At 36.5% G+C, this 19816-nt stretch overlaps 1 protein-coding gene across 1 annotated transcript in view; it reads left to right on the forward strand.

Annotated features, from left to right (window-relative positions):
* The window catches only part of LOC138335972 (uncharacterized), a 33857-nt gene continuing 14041 nt past the window's right edge, over window positions 1-19816 (forward strand). Inside the window, exon 1 of the mRNA XM_069285200.1 lies at window positions 1-267. Coding sequence (XP_069141301.1) covers window positions 220-267 — 48 coding nt within the window. The 5' untranslated portion in view covers window positions 1-219. The remainder of the gene's footprint in view (window positions 268-19816) is intronic.

Consider the following 19816-nt stretch of genomic DNA (forward strand, 5'->3'; position numbering starts at 1 on the left):
AACGACTATAGATATACCCTAACGGAGCCACAACTACAGGTTGTTTACATGTAGATTTCTGATGGATTAACTTTATTACAGGCCGGTATAGTGAGGCTGCTTTGGTGAACTCGAGCACCTGGATAGAACCCGCTGAGAGGATCAGGAATTAGTATAGCTTCATCTGACCCCTCCCGGAAATCGTGTCAGGCCCGTCTGTGGCTTCCATGGAAGTCAAAGATGAAATCAACAATGGATTTCCTTCTTCATCGTCTCAGAGAGGAAATGGTAAGTGATTAGATGAGTTGTCACACTTGCTTAAGGTCCAGCTAAAAATGGAAACCATTGAAGCTCTAACGTAAGATTCTAGCCCGGCATAAATGTCTGTGCATCTATGGTGCTAGGGCGAGAAGAAATTCGGGCTATAAGATTGTACATGCCCAAATATGGTATTCCAAGTCGGGTATCAGTCAAGCTACACCAAAAATGTCCAGGGCTATTATCATTGACGGAGGTAGTCCGCTAAACCTGCCTATGTTATTAGGTTTTTTCTTATTTTTTTTACAATATAAAGGAAAAAAACAAACAAAAAATTATTTAAAAAACAACTTATTAATATAATACAGACAGGCTTAGCGGACTTATGACAGAGGAAACACGGGCGAAATTGAACCCTTCCATTCGATTCCGTTATACGTGTATTTCATCAAGAGCATTGGTAGATTTTAATAAGTTTGTATGTGCATAATAATTACACAAAAGAAGTTCTGTCGAAAAAAATAGAATTCGTGTCGAGTTTCAATAGCGATCTTAGTGATAATAACTGGGATATTATTAGTAAATATCACTGCACTTTTTTGTTAGTGAATTAGATTGTCAACCATTGAAAACGAGAAATCATGTCGTAATTTTCTCTTTTACCAATGCTCAATAACAAGTTATGGACCAGTGCATTTTGACATTCTGTCAATAAAATACAGCATAAACGTAATACATTTTTTTAGATTGATTTTAAACTCACTTGTGTAAGGTCAAAGGTTACGATATCTTAGACAATGTATAAAGGTCACACGCGCTAGTGCCATTGTGGAAATCACACGTGGTGGTTATCATTTTGAAGACAACACGTGCTAGATTGCTAAACGTACTTTCAATAGTCTATTACACTTACATACGAATATTGTGGGTTGGGAATTAGCGGCAATCTCACGAGTCCCATCCTATTTAATTATTGGGTTAATTAATGATTGATTTTCGTTGTTTATGAGAAGCACACGCTCGTACACAGAATGACAAAAAAAAATGCCGAATACGTATGTAATACCCCTTTTAAATAAATTAAAGGAGAGAAAAACTCTCTTACGTTGTTTATCACACCATACTTGTTGTTTTCCAGTCATTAATTACATTATTTGCCATGGTGAATGAACATTATCCATTTTCGTATGTATACATTCGTGTACTTCAAAACCAATTAAAAGCTTATATTACCCATGAAATAATTTTACCCTATCTAAAGGATGCATTGAATTTGCCTGCTCGTGACAGCTAGTTTCACTACTTTTAGTACTGAATGGAAATGTACACGTTTGCCAAAAAAATATCAAATATATTCACAAGGAAAAGTCGAGATGTTAGGACGAGATACGATGAAGAACCTTTCGTGTCAAGTTCCGCAGTCATCTTTTTCTACATGGCTGCTTTTATTCCTTTGATCTCCATGTTCACCGAAGCGTGAAATACTTGTCTATGTAGCGATTTAATATAGTTTTGTATTATGTGTTTTCGTTCCAAGCTATATCAGTTTCATTTCGTATGAAATGAATAATTTTCGGCGACATTAAATACAAAAAATGGAAAAGAGATCTAGGTTGCGATAATAAATGTGTCTGTTTGTATTCGTATGATCTAAAAGATGTTTTGCATCATATACTCAACATTTTGACGATAAGATACAACTTCAAACTATCATTTTATGATCTCTTTTTTCATCCATCTATGATTGCTTTATATATATACATAATGGGACCTTCTTTCTCATGAACAGCGAGCGAGGTTTGAATCATAGACACCATCATTCGTATAATCTTAAAACACCCGGGCAATACTTGGTTTAAAAATCCTTCAATACTAAAATTTCTTCAACCAAAAAATATACCCCTCGTTAAGATTGAAGAAATGAACCATTCAATTAAATATATACGTGGTTCTTATCATTAATTAACGCAATCGAAATGTAGAAATGTTGGCTTTCTTTATAAGGCCGACCGTCTTTGAAAGGTTGTGAGATTGTAAAGGCAAAAATATATGTATCACACGAGGTAATTTTATACAGGAGAGAAACCGTCATTAAATGACCTAAAAATGAATGTGCAAATAAGGCAGATATGATTGTTTGTTTGTTTGTTTGATTAATTAACGTCCTATTAACAGCTATGGTCATGTAAGGACAGCCTTCCATGTATGCTGTTTGTTGCGTGAATGTTGTGCGATGTGTGTGTTTTTGGAGACTGCGGTATATTCATGTAGTGTCTTCTTGTATAGTGGAACGGTTGCCCTTTTTATAGAACTCAAGACCAAAGGTAAAATGTGCGTATTTATCAAAAGAGTTTTGCCCTGAAGATACATGTAAAATAATTTGAAAAATAGTGTAAAGTGATGGTTCTGTAACTATAAAATCAGTCAATAAATGAATAGATAACATAAAAATATAAATAGTAATTAATCAAGTCGCTTAGAAGGGCTAATAGTGAAGTTTTGATCACATGAGAATATAAAAACACTTTTCCTCATTAGTCAGCTCATCGTTTCCAAAGAACAGAACTTGAATTGAACTTTGATATGTTATCAGACTGAAAACACGCACATGTAACTGGGAGAAACGGCTACAACATAACTAGTGGTCGTTAGTTTTGTTTTAATTATTACAAGGACACAGATGACTGATGATAAGATTTATACGAAAAAAAGTAGAAATTAAAAATGAAAAACGATATAACTGAAATATTTGAAATACGTAGTTATACGCCAAGGTGACGTTGTGGGTCCATTCCTTTTAACAGTAGAATTAAAGAAGATGAAATTTCTGTTCACAAAATGAGCCCCTAGTTACATATCAGTTTAAATAATACAGGCGGTGTTCATTAATTTTGAAATGTCATTTGCATATTGCGTTTGTTGCATTCTTCGTCTTTTATGGCTTTTGCAATAGGATACTATATACATTGCATCATGAAAACTCTTTCCAAGAACGCAAAACATTCTGATGAATAAATATATAATAATTAGATATGCAGTTATCAAATGACAGCAGAACTTAGCGAGAAGGTGTGAAATTCCTCAAGGATTAAGATGGCCCCTATCATTCTTAGGCTCCCGTCCTCTCCTCGGGAGACACTGATAGGGTTGTAAGCGACTTAACCCCCTCTTCTATTCAACGACTCCATCTTGAAATTTAATTGACATTTTCGCTAGTACGTGCGAAGAGATTGCCCTATCGTCTTCAAGTGTCATACAAATACAGAAGTAGAAAGTCTTATCATCAGTAAATCTCATAATAAAGCCCCAAGAAGCCAGTACAAACTTCAAACAGTGAGCTCGTGGGGTGTTTCAGATAACCACTGTCCTGATTGGGTACGTGCTGTTCCATTAAACCATTCAAAAGCGCGATAACAATGTGTGGTTTCGGTAGGAATATCATAGATAACATACGTTATGATTGGTCGTACATTGTAATGATTAACCATTCAAAAGGCGGATAACAGACAGGTATTGTAAGTTCGTGCTAATATTGACTGTGTGTGACTCTGTGGGTGTCTTGACCAGCCGTGGAGCCGGTCGATGTTGACTTTGTCAACTATATAAAAGGTATCCTCGAGTGTTCAAACACCCCCTGCCGGTCGAGGGTACGAGTAAATTGGGTCTCAGCCTGTGGTATATTTACCTGAGGTTTATATATTAGAAAGTAAATAGTTTTAGTTATAGTATTGAAACCGAAATATGAAACAAATCTCTCATGTTGGCCTTGAACCAGTACGCACCAAATGCCTTTTGAATGTTTTCGAAAAGTTTGCCATGTTCCCAGAAATGTCGGAGCAGATAAACTCGTAATGTAATAGTAAATGTTTCTATATGACGTAGAACTTATTTTGATATCCATTTAAGCATGTTGGAATAACCACACCGTTGGCTCGACCTTATACAGTAAGACATTGCATGGGCTTGAAATTAGAGTTTTTCTTTTCTCCTATTTCTAAATGATTATCTATCCCTTTGTCTTTGGTGGGGTATTCATCTTCTGCGAGAAAGGCGTTAGGTTGTATTCCTGCCAATTCATTGCCTAAAGATGCTCCACCACTGACAAAATGGTATTTTCTCTCTATCAAAAACAGGAGTAGACAATTCAGTATTTTTCCTCAGTTTCAAAAGTTACTTACTTTACATCATTACAACCGTTGAAAAGCTTGAGCTCCTAATTTTCCTTCAAGATAGATATATTAAAAATAATTAATTGCATCCCGATTGTGTCACTATGTCCTATATGGAATGAAGTACTGATTGCGAATGCACCAAAATGAAAATAAATTATTTCATATGTATTTTTGTGTGTGCTAGACACAAATATAAACACGATTATACATACTATACATCAGTTATTGTTCAAATGATGGGTATCGTTTATACTCTGTCGGCGATGGAGCATCTTAAATTGTTTTTGCAACAGAGCCAGGTAGTTTAATCGCTAAAGCATTTCACCATTCGTGATGCCGGTGTCAATGGTTTCTGACTCTTGCCAATGCAGTGCACATGTATCTCATGATTACTTGCTAAATCCTTGTGGCGCCTTGGTCCTTGTCTCCAGCCACAGGTAGCGAATAGATACATCCATCTGACTGTTATATTACGGCTAATTGCAAAGCGCCCACCCGTGCCAGTTGTATCTATTTCCTGTTTCACTGCGACAAGTAATGATCTGACACGCTCACGCGAGAAAACAAGAGAATTGGTAAGGAAACTTACACGCCACGTAACGATGAAGTTTTAACAATGGCGATCACTCCGTGTTTCTGTTTCTCACAAACATCAACAATGGCGATCGCCTAATTTTTCCGCCCTCATTATAAACAAGTTTTATTGATACCGCAAAACGTAACCCATTGGCGCTTTTTCACATGAACTGTTTTGTTGTGGCAGACAAAGGCAGCTTCCAATGTTTCAAATACTGTTACTATAACAAATCGTCCGCTATCTAATCTAATGATGGTAACAATGGACGTCGCCTGCTGCTAAACATCCTTCGATGGTATCAATGTGAGCGCCATAGTTCGTATAAATCCACTCTTGGAATGCACTGGCGAGCTTTTCTAGACGAGTTCTCATCAGTATCATGTTCTTAGTAAACGCTCAATAGACACGATTGTTCAACCGAATTACGGAAAGAAACCCATCGCTATCTCTTCAATCCGTTTTTATTTATTCATGTATCTTCATAGCTTGCGATCTATATTGTGAGCGCGGATGGTAACGGATCTAATTTCCGGTCATTGACATGCCTTTTGTATATCAATACGCTCGTAAGATACCAAACGAACGTGATACGTAGTTAATGTCACGCACTACCCTAAAGACGGAACAAAGATAAACAAATTTCCCACGATTTATGCTTATATTGTTTTCATTGAAGTAAATAATGGAGAATTGAAATAACAAGCAAGTACTCATTTCTTATTACCGTATACCTAAGTATACCTTCTACCGCCTTCAGGTATCTTCTAACAGTTTGGGTCCTAACCATAAATTGGAAAGTTCAAGCAGAGAAATTCAGTCGTGCTCTATTCAATCCATTTTGATCAATTTCTTAAGTTGATTAATCACGACGAATCAGCAAACAAATTATTAAATTGCACTTTAAATTAGTTTTGAAATTTTGGGCTGGTCATCTGCCCAAAACCAAACGTTTCGCAAAAAATATCGAAATCAAACTCTTTGCTACAACTTGTTAAATAGGAAAGTGAATACCGTAAGTTCTATTGGGCGTTCAAGTTCTTGTGTATTTTGCGTTTTTAAGTGTTGTGAATGGAAAGCTCGAGGTAGTTATTCCACAATTCCAATTATCATGAACTACTAATGAACATGTTAAATAAAGCATTCCACACCGACATTTACTACTATATATGTAGTACCACCAAACCTCATTAATCCAGGAGCAATCTAAATTCTCCGTACCGTCTGGCGTACTTAGCAACTGGATGGGACTATTGCAATCTTCACCATGACCTCGGAGTCACCCTGTCCCATGACCATACGTGTTCCTTGTCAAGACTTTCTCTCTTCTAAAGTACTTTGAAACGCCATTTCTGTGATCAAGTACTGGTGTATTGAGAAAAAAAACGAACAAATTTTATTTGGAAATACCCAGTGACATGTATTTGGGAAATTAACATTCAAGAGTTGATTACCGAAAGTCTTTATATGTACTGATGTTACAATGACACATTGCATAGAACCTTACTTACTGTCAAACTATTGCCAACATGCGATTGATAGTTTACAGGGCATCAAGTTGACCTTTGACTTTTTAGCAGATTCAGGAGTCAAATCACAACTTCTGTGCTTCAAACTCATGAGTAAAATCTGACTTTTGGAAGTCAAAAACATACTCTCGGGGATATACTAGATACCCTGGTATATAAAATGTTTTATGTAAGTAAGCGAGCATTCATCTCATGATGATGTATCCTTATTATATTATCCACTCTGTTCCTGACTGAGCATGAGCGACCGGCGTCTTTCAGTTTCATTTATACGACAATGATGCTATGATTGCTCTAACGATGAATACACCACCTACGCCATTCAGATTTGTCTATACTATATAAAGACATTTGATATTATTTAGAAAGGAATGTCTGTCGACTGTTTTGTGTACAGGTTATGTTAAACATTTATATATCACGATGACGATCTTCAGTGTATGTAGTCAATCACCGAATCTTCATACAGAATTACACTGCCTGGCATGCAATCTATGTACATCTGTTACCGCGCGACAGATGTTCAGACGGATAATATTTATTTGAATAAGTAAACAATTTACTGATATTGGAAGATTTTTTATATCATTTTATGTAGACAATCATATGAAAGAAAGAAAAAACACCTAAGAATTTTAGCTAAATGCTTTTGACTACCACCAAACTGTATTGGTTCACTGGTTCGCATCCATTTTTATTCTTCTATTCAGACACATGCAGTTTGTTACGCAATTCGTCCCTGTGGTTAATAAGTAACTAAAAGTCCCGAGTTCTATATCTGGGTTTTCCCGATAGTTACTAGACTACAATATGACAGAAATAATCAGATCAAAGCATTCCAAAAACACTGACATCAGCGTCAATTGTACGTTTGCCTTAATCAATATGGCCAATGACTTTGCGTTGTATGCACCTGAGACTCGTTTTCAAACTAAAGAGTATAAAGATGTACTTTTTCTTTGTAGTGAATTCGTTAACGTGAGTGGAAGGTGCTTTAAAATATGTATGTTGAGTTGATCTAGGTGTCGTATTGTCCCTTAGGGACTCTACTAACGCTAATTGGTTTGACTGCTTTCTGACACATAACAAAATGTACTGTGTCCTCTCATGTGTATCCAGCTGGAACCATCCAGCTGCTGCAGCTCTCTGTCGCGCGGGAGATTCGTTGTTCCTGCGTTTAAGTTTTGTTTGCTTCACCATTTAATATATTTCATTTTATTCAGAGACAGATATTGTCACAAACAGAACTTTTCTACATCTGCAATTTTTCAAGAAGTGAGGTTTTACGTGGTCTCTTCCAAAATGAATTGCAATGGAATATCGTTGAATAACTCTCGTGATGGTTCGAACAAATGGCAAATTTAAGTTGATAAATCTTTGAAAATAAGACCACAGCTTATTAAGTGCCCCGAGTATATATACTTTCGATATTTATATGAACCATGGCTTCGACGCTTTCTGGTTTTTCCTGATTTTGTTCAAATCATAAATTGTCCATGCCATTTGAAAGACGGAAACCTTTTTCGACCTTTAATGAGTTCATTTGACGCCACCATCAAGGAACATGTATGTTTGTAGTGAAGAATTTTACATCGAATAAAGTTTTATATTGACCTCGCTCTGAATAGGTTCTGGTTCTGGAGAGTTTTTTTTACATTTATCTGTTTTTTAAGAATACTAACTAATATTTTCTTCTAGCAAGGTCACGGTGACCGCAGACGGATCCCCGGCGTTAAATGTGTTGTTAAGGCAGCCCCGCCCCTAATCACTAGGTATGATACGTCCCCTGTGTAGCCCCACCCCGGGGCAAGTAAGATACGACAATCGCTAACAATAAGATGCTATCTGTGAGGCCGGATTAAACGTTATATCGCGGGTCATCTGTTTGGCATTAAGAAGAAATAAATCAGCGTTACAGTCAATCTGCCGAGCTGTTTGCAAAGTTAAATCTCTGTAGCTAATTGTGATGTTTCTTCACCATGTACACAAGTTTAAGTATTGTTATTTGTGTCTCAATGCAGTCATGTTTTATTCATTACCACGTCCGGAGGGCTCCCATTGTCAGTCCGGAGCACACGCCAATTGTAAACGTTTATCCCAAAAAAGGCGTTTCCGCGCCAAGTGTAGGTCAAAATGTCACCATTGTGGGTAATTTGAAATAAACCTCTTTTCTGTAATTCCGTTTGTTGTTGGGATCTCGTTATTTTATAATCCCTCAGACAGTTTAAATTTTAAGCTTTGTACTTCAGACATAGAATTCATCTATTCCATCTTGAAATCTTATGTAAGCAAGAGCAATACCTCCAATTTTCCCTTCGTCAATATTTTGGACAGCTGAGGAAAGGTTTTCACTGTTTTATGCTGTCCATCAGAAAACAATACAAACCCAAGTTCAACTGTTGGATCGTTCTAACGATTGCATGCCATGAGGCGTTTGGCATCATTATTCCTCCATTCCTGAGTCTTTAGTTCACGTCAGATGCAGGTCGATGGTTGTTCTCATGTAACTCCGGATTGTCCTCGTTATAACCGGGTTCTCCCTGAAATTGCTATAGATATTTAAGACGGAAACAAGTCAATACATGAAGAAATAGAACATTATGATCAAGGGGTATGGTCGCGGTTTATCAAGAAATCCATTCCGATCGTTTACAGAGGTGTATTGATTGTCTATCTGTTTGTAAGTGATTTGTTGTACCATGTAGATAGAATTATAGACCCTTAATTGACAGGTGTCTATAACGTGACACTATCTCAACATTCTAACTGGACAGTGGTTACGTCCGGACTGTCAATAAACTACAGCAAATGACACGAACTCTATCACCTATTGCCCAGAATTGTCCGGAGAAGTGCCCAATAGCCACTGATAACATTAAACCCAAAGGCTTTATATATACTTGTACATACTTATGAATTAATGGATGTCCACACCGGAGATTTACGTCACTTTGTCCGGTCCGTACAGATGACCACTATATCAATTTTGACCAGTCCCTCTCGACACCCACGAGACAGTTTTAATATGTCTTTTATCACTGTCACAAGTGGGGATTTCTTCTTCATTAGTCAGCGATCGTGTATCTAGGATATACATATATGTGTGGTAGAATACAGCTAATTACAGGTCAGTTCTCTAGGGTCAAGGAAGTTTTGATGGGACGGATTAAAATACATGTAAATGCTTAATTATCCTATTATCTTACTGGAAAATACTAAAATTCTAATTAACAGGGACATAAGGATTAAGACATTTTTATGGGTTAAATTACAAAAAAAGGAAAAAAAGATCAGTGACGTATTAATTAAGCTTTTCAGTGCGACAGGTACCTGATAATCTCCAAATGCATTGTTAATCTTAAGTTTTAATTGAGCTTTTCAGTGCTAGAAGAACACAAAAATTCAGTTTTCGGCGGATGTTAAAAGAGAATGAATCATATGGAATAAACTCACCCATAGCCGACTGAAAGAAAAACGTTTAAGTTTTATTGAAGATTTTCAGTCAATTACTACAGGTATCTGAAAATCAGACATTTTTGATTGAGCTTAAATCAAGATATACATAAAAGTGAAATGATTTCGTTTTAGTTAAACCTTTCATCACAATAAATATCTAATGGCAGCATTAAAATACACTCAGCATCTTTTAGTTTCCTGACCTAAATCGGAAGTATAATTGATAGTGCTGTTATGTATTGTATTGTTTCGTTCAAATATTCAAGTCACATAATTGCCTCTATACAAATGAAGGTCTAAAATCGAAAAAAAACATAATGTAATGTTTTGTAGTTCATTCTCTGTAAAAATCAAAGCTATCAAAAAAAATCAGAGTGATATTTTGTAAGGTTCCGTTCAAATATATCAGTCAGAAAGTTACTTCTTTAAAAATGAAACTTATCAAAAAAATCAAAGTGGTGTTTTGTGCTGATGAAGCGATGATATAGATATTTGTTTATTACTGATATTTATCTATCATATTCCTTTGAGATAGTATGTTTGCTTTGTTAAAACCACTTCCAGAAGGACTACATACTCCGACGAGATGCGGCAAGATAGGACTCGTATATCGCTATATAAAGCATCAGAATATCACAAATCATTGCAGCGCGTCAAAGCAATCATTTCAAATATATAATGTAGATTCAAGTTATTTCACAAAGCCATATTAAGCACATCAGGCCCCAGTTGTCCAAAATCTGTTAAGAGTAATCTCAGTTTAACAACAACGATTTTAAAATCAAGATAGATCACTTAAATTTTTTTTGTATAAAATTTTGAAATATTCCATTATTTACCAACCTAGCAATTTCAGAGAAGATATAATCACAGGTTTTGTTACAAATGAAAATTTCACTATTCATATGATTAAGCTACTCATCCTTTGAACATCTCTGGCCCCTGAAAATTACCTGCACCATACTGCTATTTCCATCTTCTAGGCTAAGGCTGTCAGTCTTGATCAGAGCCCAAATATATCTATAGTTGTAGGCCATTGAAGGAACTAGAACTAAAACAAAGAAAATGCCAATATTATATGAGGACAAAACTGTAAAGGCGAAAATTTTAATTTCGGGAACATAAAATGGTGGGTTTTTTTGTAAACCACTTTATGTTTCCGAAATCAAAATTTTCGCGTTTTAGCGAGAGACCAGGAACGCGAAACGAATGATTGTATAAAACCTAAATATGAATGCGCACTTGTTAGTAACTTTAAAAAAAATGGAATTGATCTGCTATTTATAAAGAGGGAAATAAAGGAGTTGACTGCATGGGTAACTCCTGAAGTTCGATATTTCTACATGTCATATTGATAAAAACATCAGTTTGAGAATGATGCAGATACGTAGAAGTATTGTGACTCTATCCTGTAATTACTTTGTAGGGCCATATCCGAAAACTGAAATATTATTTTTAAGTTACGATAAACATTTAAAACAGACTTGCCTTGTGTTGTTGAATGCTGTTGGTAAGACTTACAATTTGTCAATGTTGCTTTGCATACAATAACATCGCTGATTTGTGACTATTAGTAACTGATATGGGTCAATGAAGTAATATCAACAGTTATTTTCCATATAACACTGGATCCTTATAGACATATATATGTAGGATTGTTAGAATTACTTCTTTGCCCTATATCAGTAACTGATATTAATAGATGAACTACAAGAAAATAAACTTAACTGCCTTCGTTGCATAGTACTACGTAAACAAAGCTATTGACATATTATTTCGATCTGATTTTTTTATGTAACTACTTTCAGAGTGATCAATGCTATAGACTAATAAATTAATCAATATTTTTTTTTATATTTTAGCTGCACTATATTTAGATTATCTAGTTAGTAATCAGACGTCCTATTGCATTTTTTTAATAGGTTGGTCATGGATCATATACGTTTCATTAATTATAGACAATTAATTGAGTTTGATAGAAAACCTATAGATTATTATGTTTTATCGCATGGAATGTCGTCAATTTACTTTAGTACACCTTTCATCTTTTGAATGTTGAATAAATAGATCTCTTATAAATAAGCATGCCAATAGCTGACATAATGAGTTCATCCATACGATTCTATATGTAATGGAGGCCAGATTCCATCCTGTATTTTGTCAATACACAAAACCAAACCGCAGCTGATGTATTCTGTTTGATTTGGGAAAGATGTTGACGTCATAACGGAAAGGAAGTCATTAAAAAAGAACGCAAAATCTTATTTAGATGAATATTCTTTGACAAAAATACACTCGGTGAAAGATTCATCAAATAAAAGGATCAAAAGTGGGCATTAAATTCTTCACGATAGGGGCTGTATTATTATCACTAGATTATTGAACGATTTGATTGATAATACTTCAATGAATACGATTCAAATGCGATTAGTTCTGAATAGGGTTCAATAACTGGTTCAATCCAGAAAATATCTTAGCCATATTTTTTTGCGTATTTATCACGCTTTATTCGTTTAAATGTACATTGTATTACTTTCATTATTGTAATGTCAAAAATGTGTTTTAAAAATGTATTTTTATGAATAAGATAATGCAGTGTAGATCTTTCTCCAAATCCCCGATTAGTTCGCTAAAGTTTCTACATGTATGTTATATAGTCTCTTTGTCTTCATAATAAAATATGATTAACATAATATACTAATAATGATATACAGATCTTAATATATAAAAATCTTAATCCCATCGAAAATAGATTTTACATTTACGTTGATATAATTATATATAATATTGACTTTTATATAATATATTGCTTATAATTGTGTTACACTTAAGAAGGTGGTTTTGACTTTGATACAACCATCAAAAATGAATGCCGGAGAAAATCGCTTCGCTTCAGCTTAGGCTGATATTGATATTTTAAGCTAACCATAACTATTCGGATATCCGTGAAAGCTAACAATATTTTGAAATTCATTGTTTATTTTGACATTATTAATATTTTGATGTGTGATAATCCGGAAACCCCACAGAACTGTTAACATAACGATGTATCTGAGGTTTGAGTCCCCCTCCCCCATTGTCCAGGGATCAACCTGTAACATCACTGACAGGCTGTGAGGTGACGGCGGTCATGTTCCGTTATCCCTATCCTCATTGTATGTAGCCGTACTGGACACAAAGGTTCAACGGTCAACGAAAAAAAAAATGAATAGCAGTGCCAATTACACTTCAAATATTGGCGCGGGGATATTGATAACAACCTCGTGAGTTAAGAGGCTGACCACTCGCGGTCAGTGAGGTGGTCCGATGTGTGAATTGTCCGGAGAACCACGACAGATGTGCACATCTTGCGCGCCAATGCATTGTCGCGTGCCCGCCCACCGGACAGGTGCCATGATGCAGGAAAAACTAGAACAGCTCTTGGAGGGTACAAGAATGAAGAGACCTGATACCCTGCCTCAAGGACTTTGACCCGAGTCTAACACCCTCTAACAATAAAACTCATTTCCCGTTACACTTCCCAACCCTTTAATTCAATTTCGACAACAATCCCCTGGCTTAGTGAAGTTCTGCACGACCGAGCCAGTTCCCTCAAAACATGGCCGCTCTACATATGCATGTTGTGATCTTGTGGAAAATAGCGTAATTTTGACGGATTATTCAGAGCTTCATCTCTTATTTACTACTTGGGATGTGGAATAACTGGATATCCATCACAAAAACGAATCCCACATGTGGACATGTACTGAACGAAACAGGTATATATCTTCAGTAATAATTTTCATATATCCTAATGGGAACGCATATGGACACGTTACCTCTTCTTGCATTGGGCAATAGATTCGTTGAGCTACAATGAAAATGTCATCGGCACATTTAGCTAGAGTGAAAGTAGACCATATTTTTGTAATGTAATGAAAAATAAGTAATACTCATGAACGAAAACGATATGAAGCCATTGAATAATTACTATCAATTCATATCATACTCTCCTAATTTTATCATTTGATCTAGAACAATCTGTTTTTAAACATGAACGTGTCCATGAAGTGAAGAAAACTTTCCGTATATAGAATGGTTTCATAGGCAAAATCGTTCGGAGAACAGATAAAAGTGAAACCTGCATTGGAGTCTAAAAGTGTCATTTGTTTTAGGTATCCCATTAGCAGGTGATGGTATTCCATCCGTATTTCTTTTTTTTTGGAAGTAATATGCAATGACAGGTTTGGCTGAAGTGTTTTGTTCGGTAAAAGGTTATTTTGAGTTACTATCATTTTCGGTAACTATTGATAATGGTTGCACTCATGTATATCCCACCGCCGCCACCAATTCTTTATCAGGGCATCTCTTTGGAACTTGAATATTGCGTTAGAAATATATCAAGGTGCCTCCTTCATGCAATCGGTCATAATTTTTGAAACAGGGTAATGGCCGAAGGGAAAAAGGGCACAGGGGATTGTCTGATGGACCAATCAAGTTCTTGATTACTTCTTGATTCTATACGTGGGTTTCTCATGCTCTCTTTCTGAACACAGTATCTATGTCTCAATTTCGAATGAAGGAAAATGTTTTTGTATTGGTACTAGACTCTAGACTCGTTCCTACTACTCATTCTTTTATAGTTCTTACGTTTGTCTGAGCCATCATTTACTGGTGAAGATATCTCGATGAAACCCAACGCAATTTACTGAAGCCAAAATACATCGAGCTGTCGGAACAAGGGGCCGGTTTCATGAACATTTCTTATTTAAGGAATCTTTTTAGGAAAGTATTGCAGACATTAAGGTTAATTCCGTAACTCACAGTAATTCTTATGCAATGCCTTCCTATGGAGAGTTTTAGCCCTGTGGATAAGAATTCTTAAGTTGAAGGCAATAAGCATCTGAATGTATATATTTATTCACAAAAATGGTTTTAAACATCCAGAGGTATTACGTCAAAGTGCTGCCTTTAACAGATCATTGTAAAAGGAATATATTATGACGCCCCATTTTGATATAATATCTTATTTTCTAGGAAACACGCTTTCGGCTGATGCATGCCATTAATGATCGTTACCTTATATGGCATTATCAGCATCGTGACCTTTTTGGTTGCGATTATTATTTGTAAAACCTTAATCTGAATACATCAACATCACATATGTGTAAATTCACATTGGGAATTTTTTGTCCGGTCACAGTGATCGCGCTAAACACATTATATTTCTAATTTATTTTTCTTGTACAAGTCAAGAAACTTCAAATTTCATTCCCAACAAAGTCATTCCTATAAGATAGGTTACACCTGCTGGGCGAGTTCGAGTGTATCGAGATAGATGGGGACGCTATTGTTGACTTTCTCGGACACCCGATATACCTGTAGTGTCATTTTACACCCTAAGTACTCGAATGCATTGTTAACGGTCGGTAAACTTCCATTTAAATAATCTCAAATGTTTCTCCTAAACCATATATTGTAGTTACTTGCGAATTGGAGATATTTTATAAATAATCTTTTAAATGAGTTTTGGAAAAAAAGGAACAAGGCTTTTAACTTCGATCTTTGGAACAATAACCGCCCATTGTTTATGAAGAGCGATGGTTTGGTTTTCGGCTCTTAGTTTTCTGGGGGTATTAAGTCTGACTTGTACACTCGAGCCCTCTCAAGATCTAATTATGTACACAGTCGGTTAATGTTATGGATTTTAACTTGTTCTAATATCAAGTGTTTGCTCTCCATCTTATCAATGTGGGAGAGAAAAGTTTGGCTAGCTTAAATGATATACTGCTTGTCCGTACTGTTGGTACGGAGAGGATCACCAATTGTGACAGTATGGCTGTACCCACATTGTAGGTATTGTCAGATAAATCCAGACTGTATTTAATTGTACAAGGTATATGATTATGCGAGGTGACAAATTAAATGATCACACCGGCCAACGTTAAAGGCGCTGGTTAAGTCTCTGGTGACAAAAAGCTCACACTATTTGCTTTGGTAATGGACTCGAAAGGTGAAAGGTTTTACGGAAATAAAGTTCAAGCCGTCAATACAAGCATCAATTCATGGGGCCGAAATTGCATCTCGCGAATAATTCGTTTTGATATCTTTGCAGTGCATCATAGACTAGTGTTAATGTCCTAAACAAAGGCTCGGTGGCCTTTTTTCGTTGACCCTGGTCTACCCAGGTGGTCTTTGTGTGTGGTATCTGCATTTATTGACTTTCTTTTAAATAGTTATCGAGATGGATCAACGCACGTTGTTGTCTTGTGTTTTGACTGAGAATGCATAAAACATGTTCATGTCTGTCTTGCATAAGACGTATAGACTTAATGTTAGCAGACTCACATGATTGTAAATAGGCGTAGTGTATGATGGAAATATGGATTTCTTTTGAAAGGTATCTTAGATAAATTTTGTTGTTTGACCTCGTGGTTGATTGGTTGGTTAGATAGATAAGTTGGACGGCAACAGAATCGTGTAATCATAACATCGATTTAAGTCCTACTGAATTCTGGAACCATATCCTTATAGTGATGAACTGGCTACAACTGCCTGGATTCAGGTTGGACGTATAGGCGGGTAGGAGGATAGCTGGTTGTCACTGGGGTGGTCTGGGTGGGGAGGGGTGCAGGACGGTGGTTGCTTGGTCGGGTAAGTTGGATAATAGATCTACTTTTAGATTGGGTTAGAACTGGTTGGATGCAGAATGGACTTCGGTATAGGCGCGTGCTGAGGAGGATTGATGGTTGTCACTGGGATGGTCGGTCGGGGTGTAGGACGGTGGTTGGTTGGGGATATTGGATAACAGATCTAGGATGGCTAAAATCAATTGGCTGGATGCAGGATAGACGATAGGACGGTAGTGGCATGGTTGTATTCTTGTTTTAATCGACGGGTGATGAGAATGGAGTGTTTGGTTGTGGTTAACTGCCTGCTTGATCAAAGTCCTGAAACGGTTATTTTTAATATGTGGACACTGAGAAGCAGTCAGTGTATGCATCTCGTGGCTACCATGTGGTGCTCACGTTGCGTTTCGCTACCTCCCATGAGTGGATTTTCGCGGCAGTCCGACAGATGCACCGCTAATTACCATATAAAGAGTTGTCCCCAAGACATGCCTTTGTGTCCTGATGTGGAGGGTACGAAGTGCGATCGGTTACCAGTTTCTGCACCGAATGGCTGCAACAAGTTTGTGTGGACACCCTTGTATATAATACCCCCCGGATAGGGATGTATGCCGGGTTGTTACCTGTAATTACATGCTAATTACAGGTAGTTCTACCTGTACCTGTCATATAACATACCAATTAGCATCTATCAAGCTGTATAATAACCCGGAATAATACCCCATCGCCGTTTTGCAGCATAGATGATGCGTTTAATTATATACTAAATCATAATGCGGAATATAAGTCCGGTGGGCCTTTTTGCATCTTAGATGATGCATTTAATTATACAGTGAAAATGTGTGACGCAGAGAATTTAAAGTCACGCATCATTGGGCACGTTTAGACGGATAAGAAACTAATGGGGTAGCAAAATTACCCATAAAACACTTTCGACTTAGAACCGCGCTGTTATCATACCCTCATCTACGAAAAAATACCGATAGCTATAAAAATATCGTAAATGGTTCATTTCTTCAATAGTTTCTTTAGAAAATAGCCTCATACAGTATGATTTTAGGTTAACAATGAATTTAAGTATTTATTTCGGTACACTTCGTTCCGCCCAATCTGATTCCAGGTAGTGAAATAGTCTACATCCACAAGAGACCCGGGCCGACATTAGATACGGTTGATATAAAATAGCTGGGTTTTAAGGCATCAAACGACGACAGAATTACTATCAATGTATCGAGATTTATTTTTGAATAGTTATCAGTCTATTGTCACTAGCAATTGCTTCTTTCGAATTGTTATGGAAAAAAGTGTCGGAATCTGTAGTATACTACATGAAAGGTGTGTTTTGCAATGCAAATTGCATTTGTACGTGACTGTTTTGAAATCAAATGCAAGACATCTTTTTCACACTTTATCTGCACGTGTAAGTTTTTTTTTTCTTAACCGAAAATTGTAATACACCTGTTGACCTTGAGCACATTGAACTCTTGATGCAGCTTGCTACGACTCTATCATGTCTGTAAAAATTGTACCGTGTACGGCCTCATTACGCGGTGCAACACGCACGTGCAGTTTGTTGTATGCATTCATATATATTATCATTATACATATGAAAGTATCGAACGCTTCCCTTTCTGAAGCACGTGTAAGACCAACGTCCAGTATGTTCGGAAATAAACCGCGTGTGAATATGCCCAACTTTTATCCAGGTCATGCACGTGCGAGATGAATTGTACGCTGAGATACACAATACCGCCGCGTCAAGATCGAGAGTCTTTGAGATTAACTACTTAAAGGATTTTAAAGTTAGACATTTTTGTGGTGAATCGCCTTGGATGCACAATAATGTCCGCCATTTATCAGTTGTAAGGTTGGTACTCTCTTTATCCCTATCAGACGGACCTTTAAAGGCTCTCAAAATACCTCTGGTGACACTAGGATGATAGGGGTTTTCTCAGCTATGTCACCTTTCATCTTGTCATTTCAATCCCCAAAGTCGGAAGAAAAGTGATCGATGAATATTGTGAGACTAAATATAACCAATTAAATGTATATCAGTAACGTTTGTAAACTTAAGCGTCTATGTAACCTAGATTTGTTGTGATTCTTGAACAAACATGAGTTGGTTGACCGACAGCTCGTCTGGGTACAGTAAATCTACTGATGGATTGACCAGTCGCCTACATATATAGTTGACCACTGTGATGTCAATGTAGCCGTGTATCTATGGACTTAAAAAACCATCGTGACATCATATTACAGCAGGTGGCCGTAACATTACATTAACCTGTCATCGAAAACCAGGGCACCCCGAGCTAATTAGAAGGGTGATTCGAAAACATTAAAATTGTTTATCTTCCGGATTACTGGTCCGGCGAGGTTTACAGATTTAGAAGTACGCCTTATTTTCACCTGTCAGTATACAGGTGAGGTGTTTATATTAGGGATTTGTTGGATCTTAATCATGTACCGGGGGCTAGTACTGGTTGGGACAGGGCAAACATATAGGGCTTACTGCGGTCTGTCTCCAGGCCCCAAAACACAAACGGCATTTAAGTTCAATATGTAAAATGTATCTTAAAGATCATATCTGTCAATAACGCACATCAAATAATGTTTTGATAAGGGTGGAACATCACCGACTGTAACCCCCGGGGTCAAATCGCGTCAATATTTTCACGAAAGAATCAAACAAAATCGTAACTACGAAAAACAGTTTTCCGCGCCATTTTCATTTTCAATTTAATCTAAATGAAATGATCGAGTCAGGCTAAAAGAATATCGTCTTCTTCAAGTTTTTTTTATCCTTTTATAATATAGACTTAACAAACCATACCTTTGGGATATAATATCAAATATGTTTTTGATTTTTTCTATAACGTTATCTAATTCAAAAAGTATCCACGCATTTATTTATCTTCTTCACAAATAATCTCATATTCTTATAGTAAGATTCTATGAAATTGTTTGCCTAGTACTGTTTGGATTTTAAGCTAACTACGTAAAACTTGCTCGCCAAAAAATAGGGCAACTGAGTACGTTCTCGTGGCTTTATAAACTATTGCGAAAACAGCTAAGCTCATTCCTCTTGATACATTTTCGTTTTAGTGAGGTTGTGTGAAATTTTATCGTTTACAATGATAAATTGTGAAGCTATTTTTGAAGTTTTTAGTTCCAACCATATCTTGGCGCTTTTGTTCTGTGGCGTGATGTTGTTAAAGTACAAAGAAACCGACTTTACAT

The sequence above is a fragment of the Argopecten irradians genome, chromosome 12 (assembly GCF_041381155.1).
Source record: "Argopecten irradians isolate NY chromosome 12, Ai_NY, whole genome shotgun sequence".
Classification (NCBI taxonomy): Eukaryota; Metazoa; Mollusca; class Bivalvia; order Pectinida; family Pectinidae; genus Argopecten; species Argopecten irradians.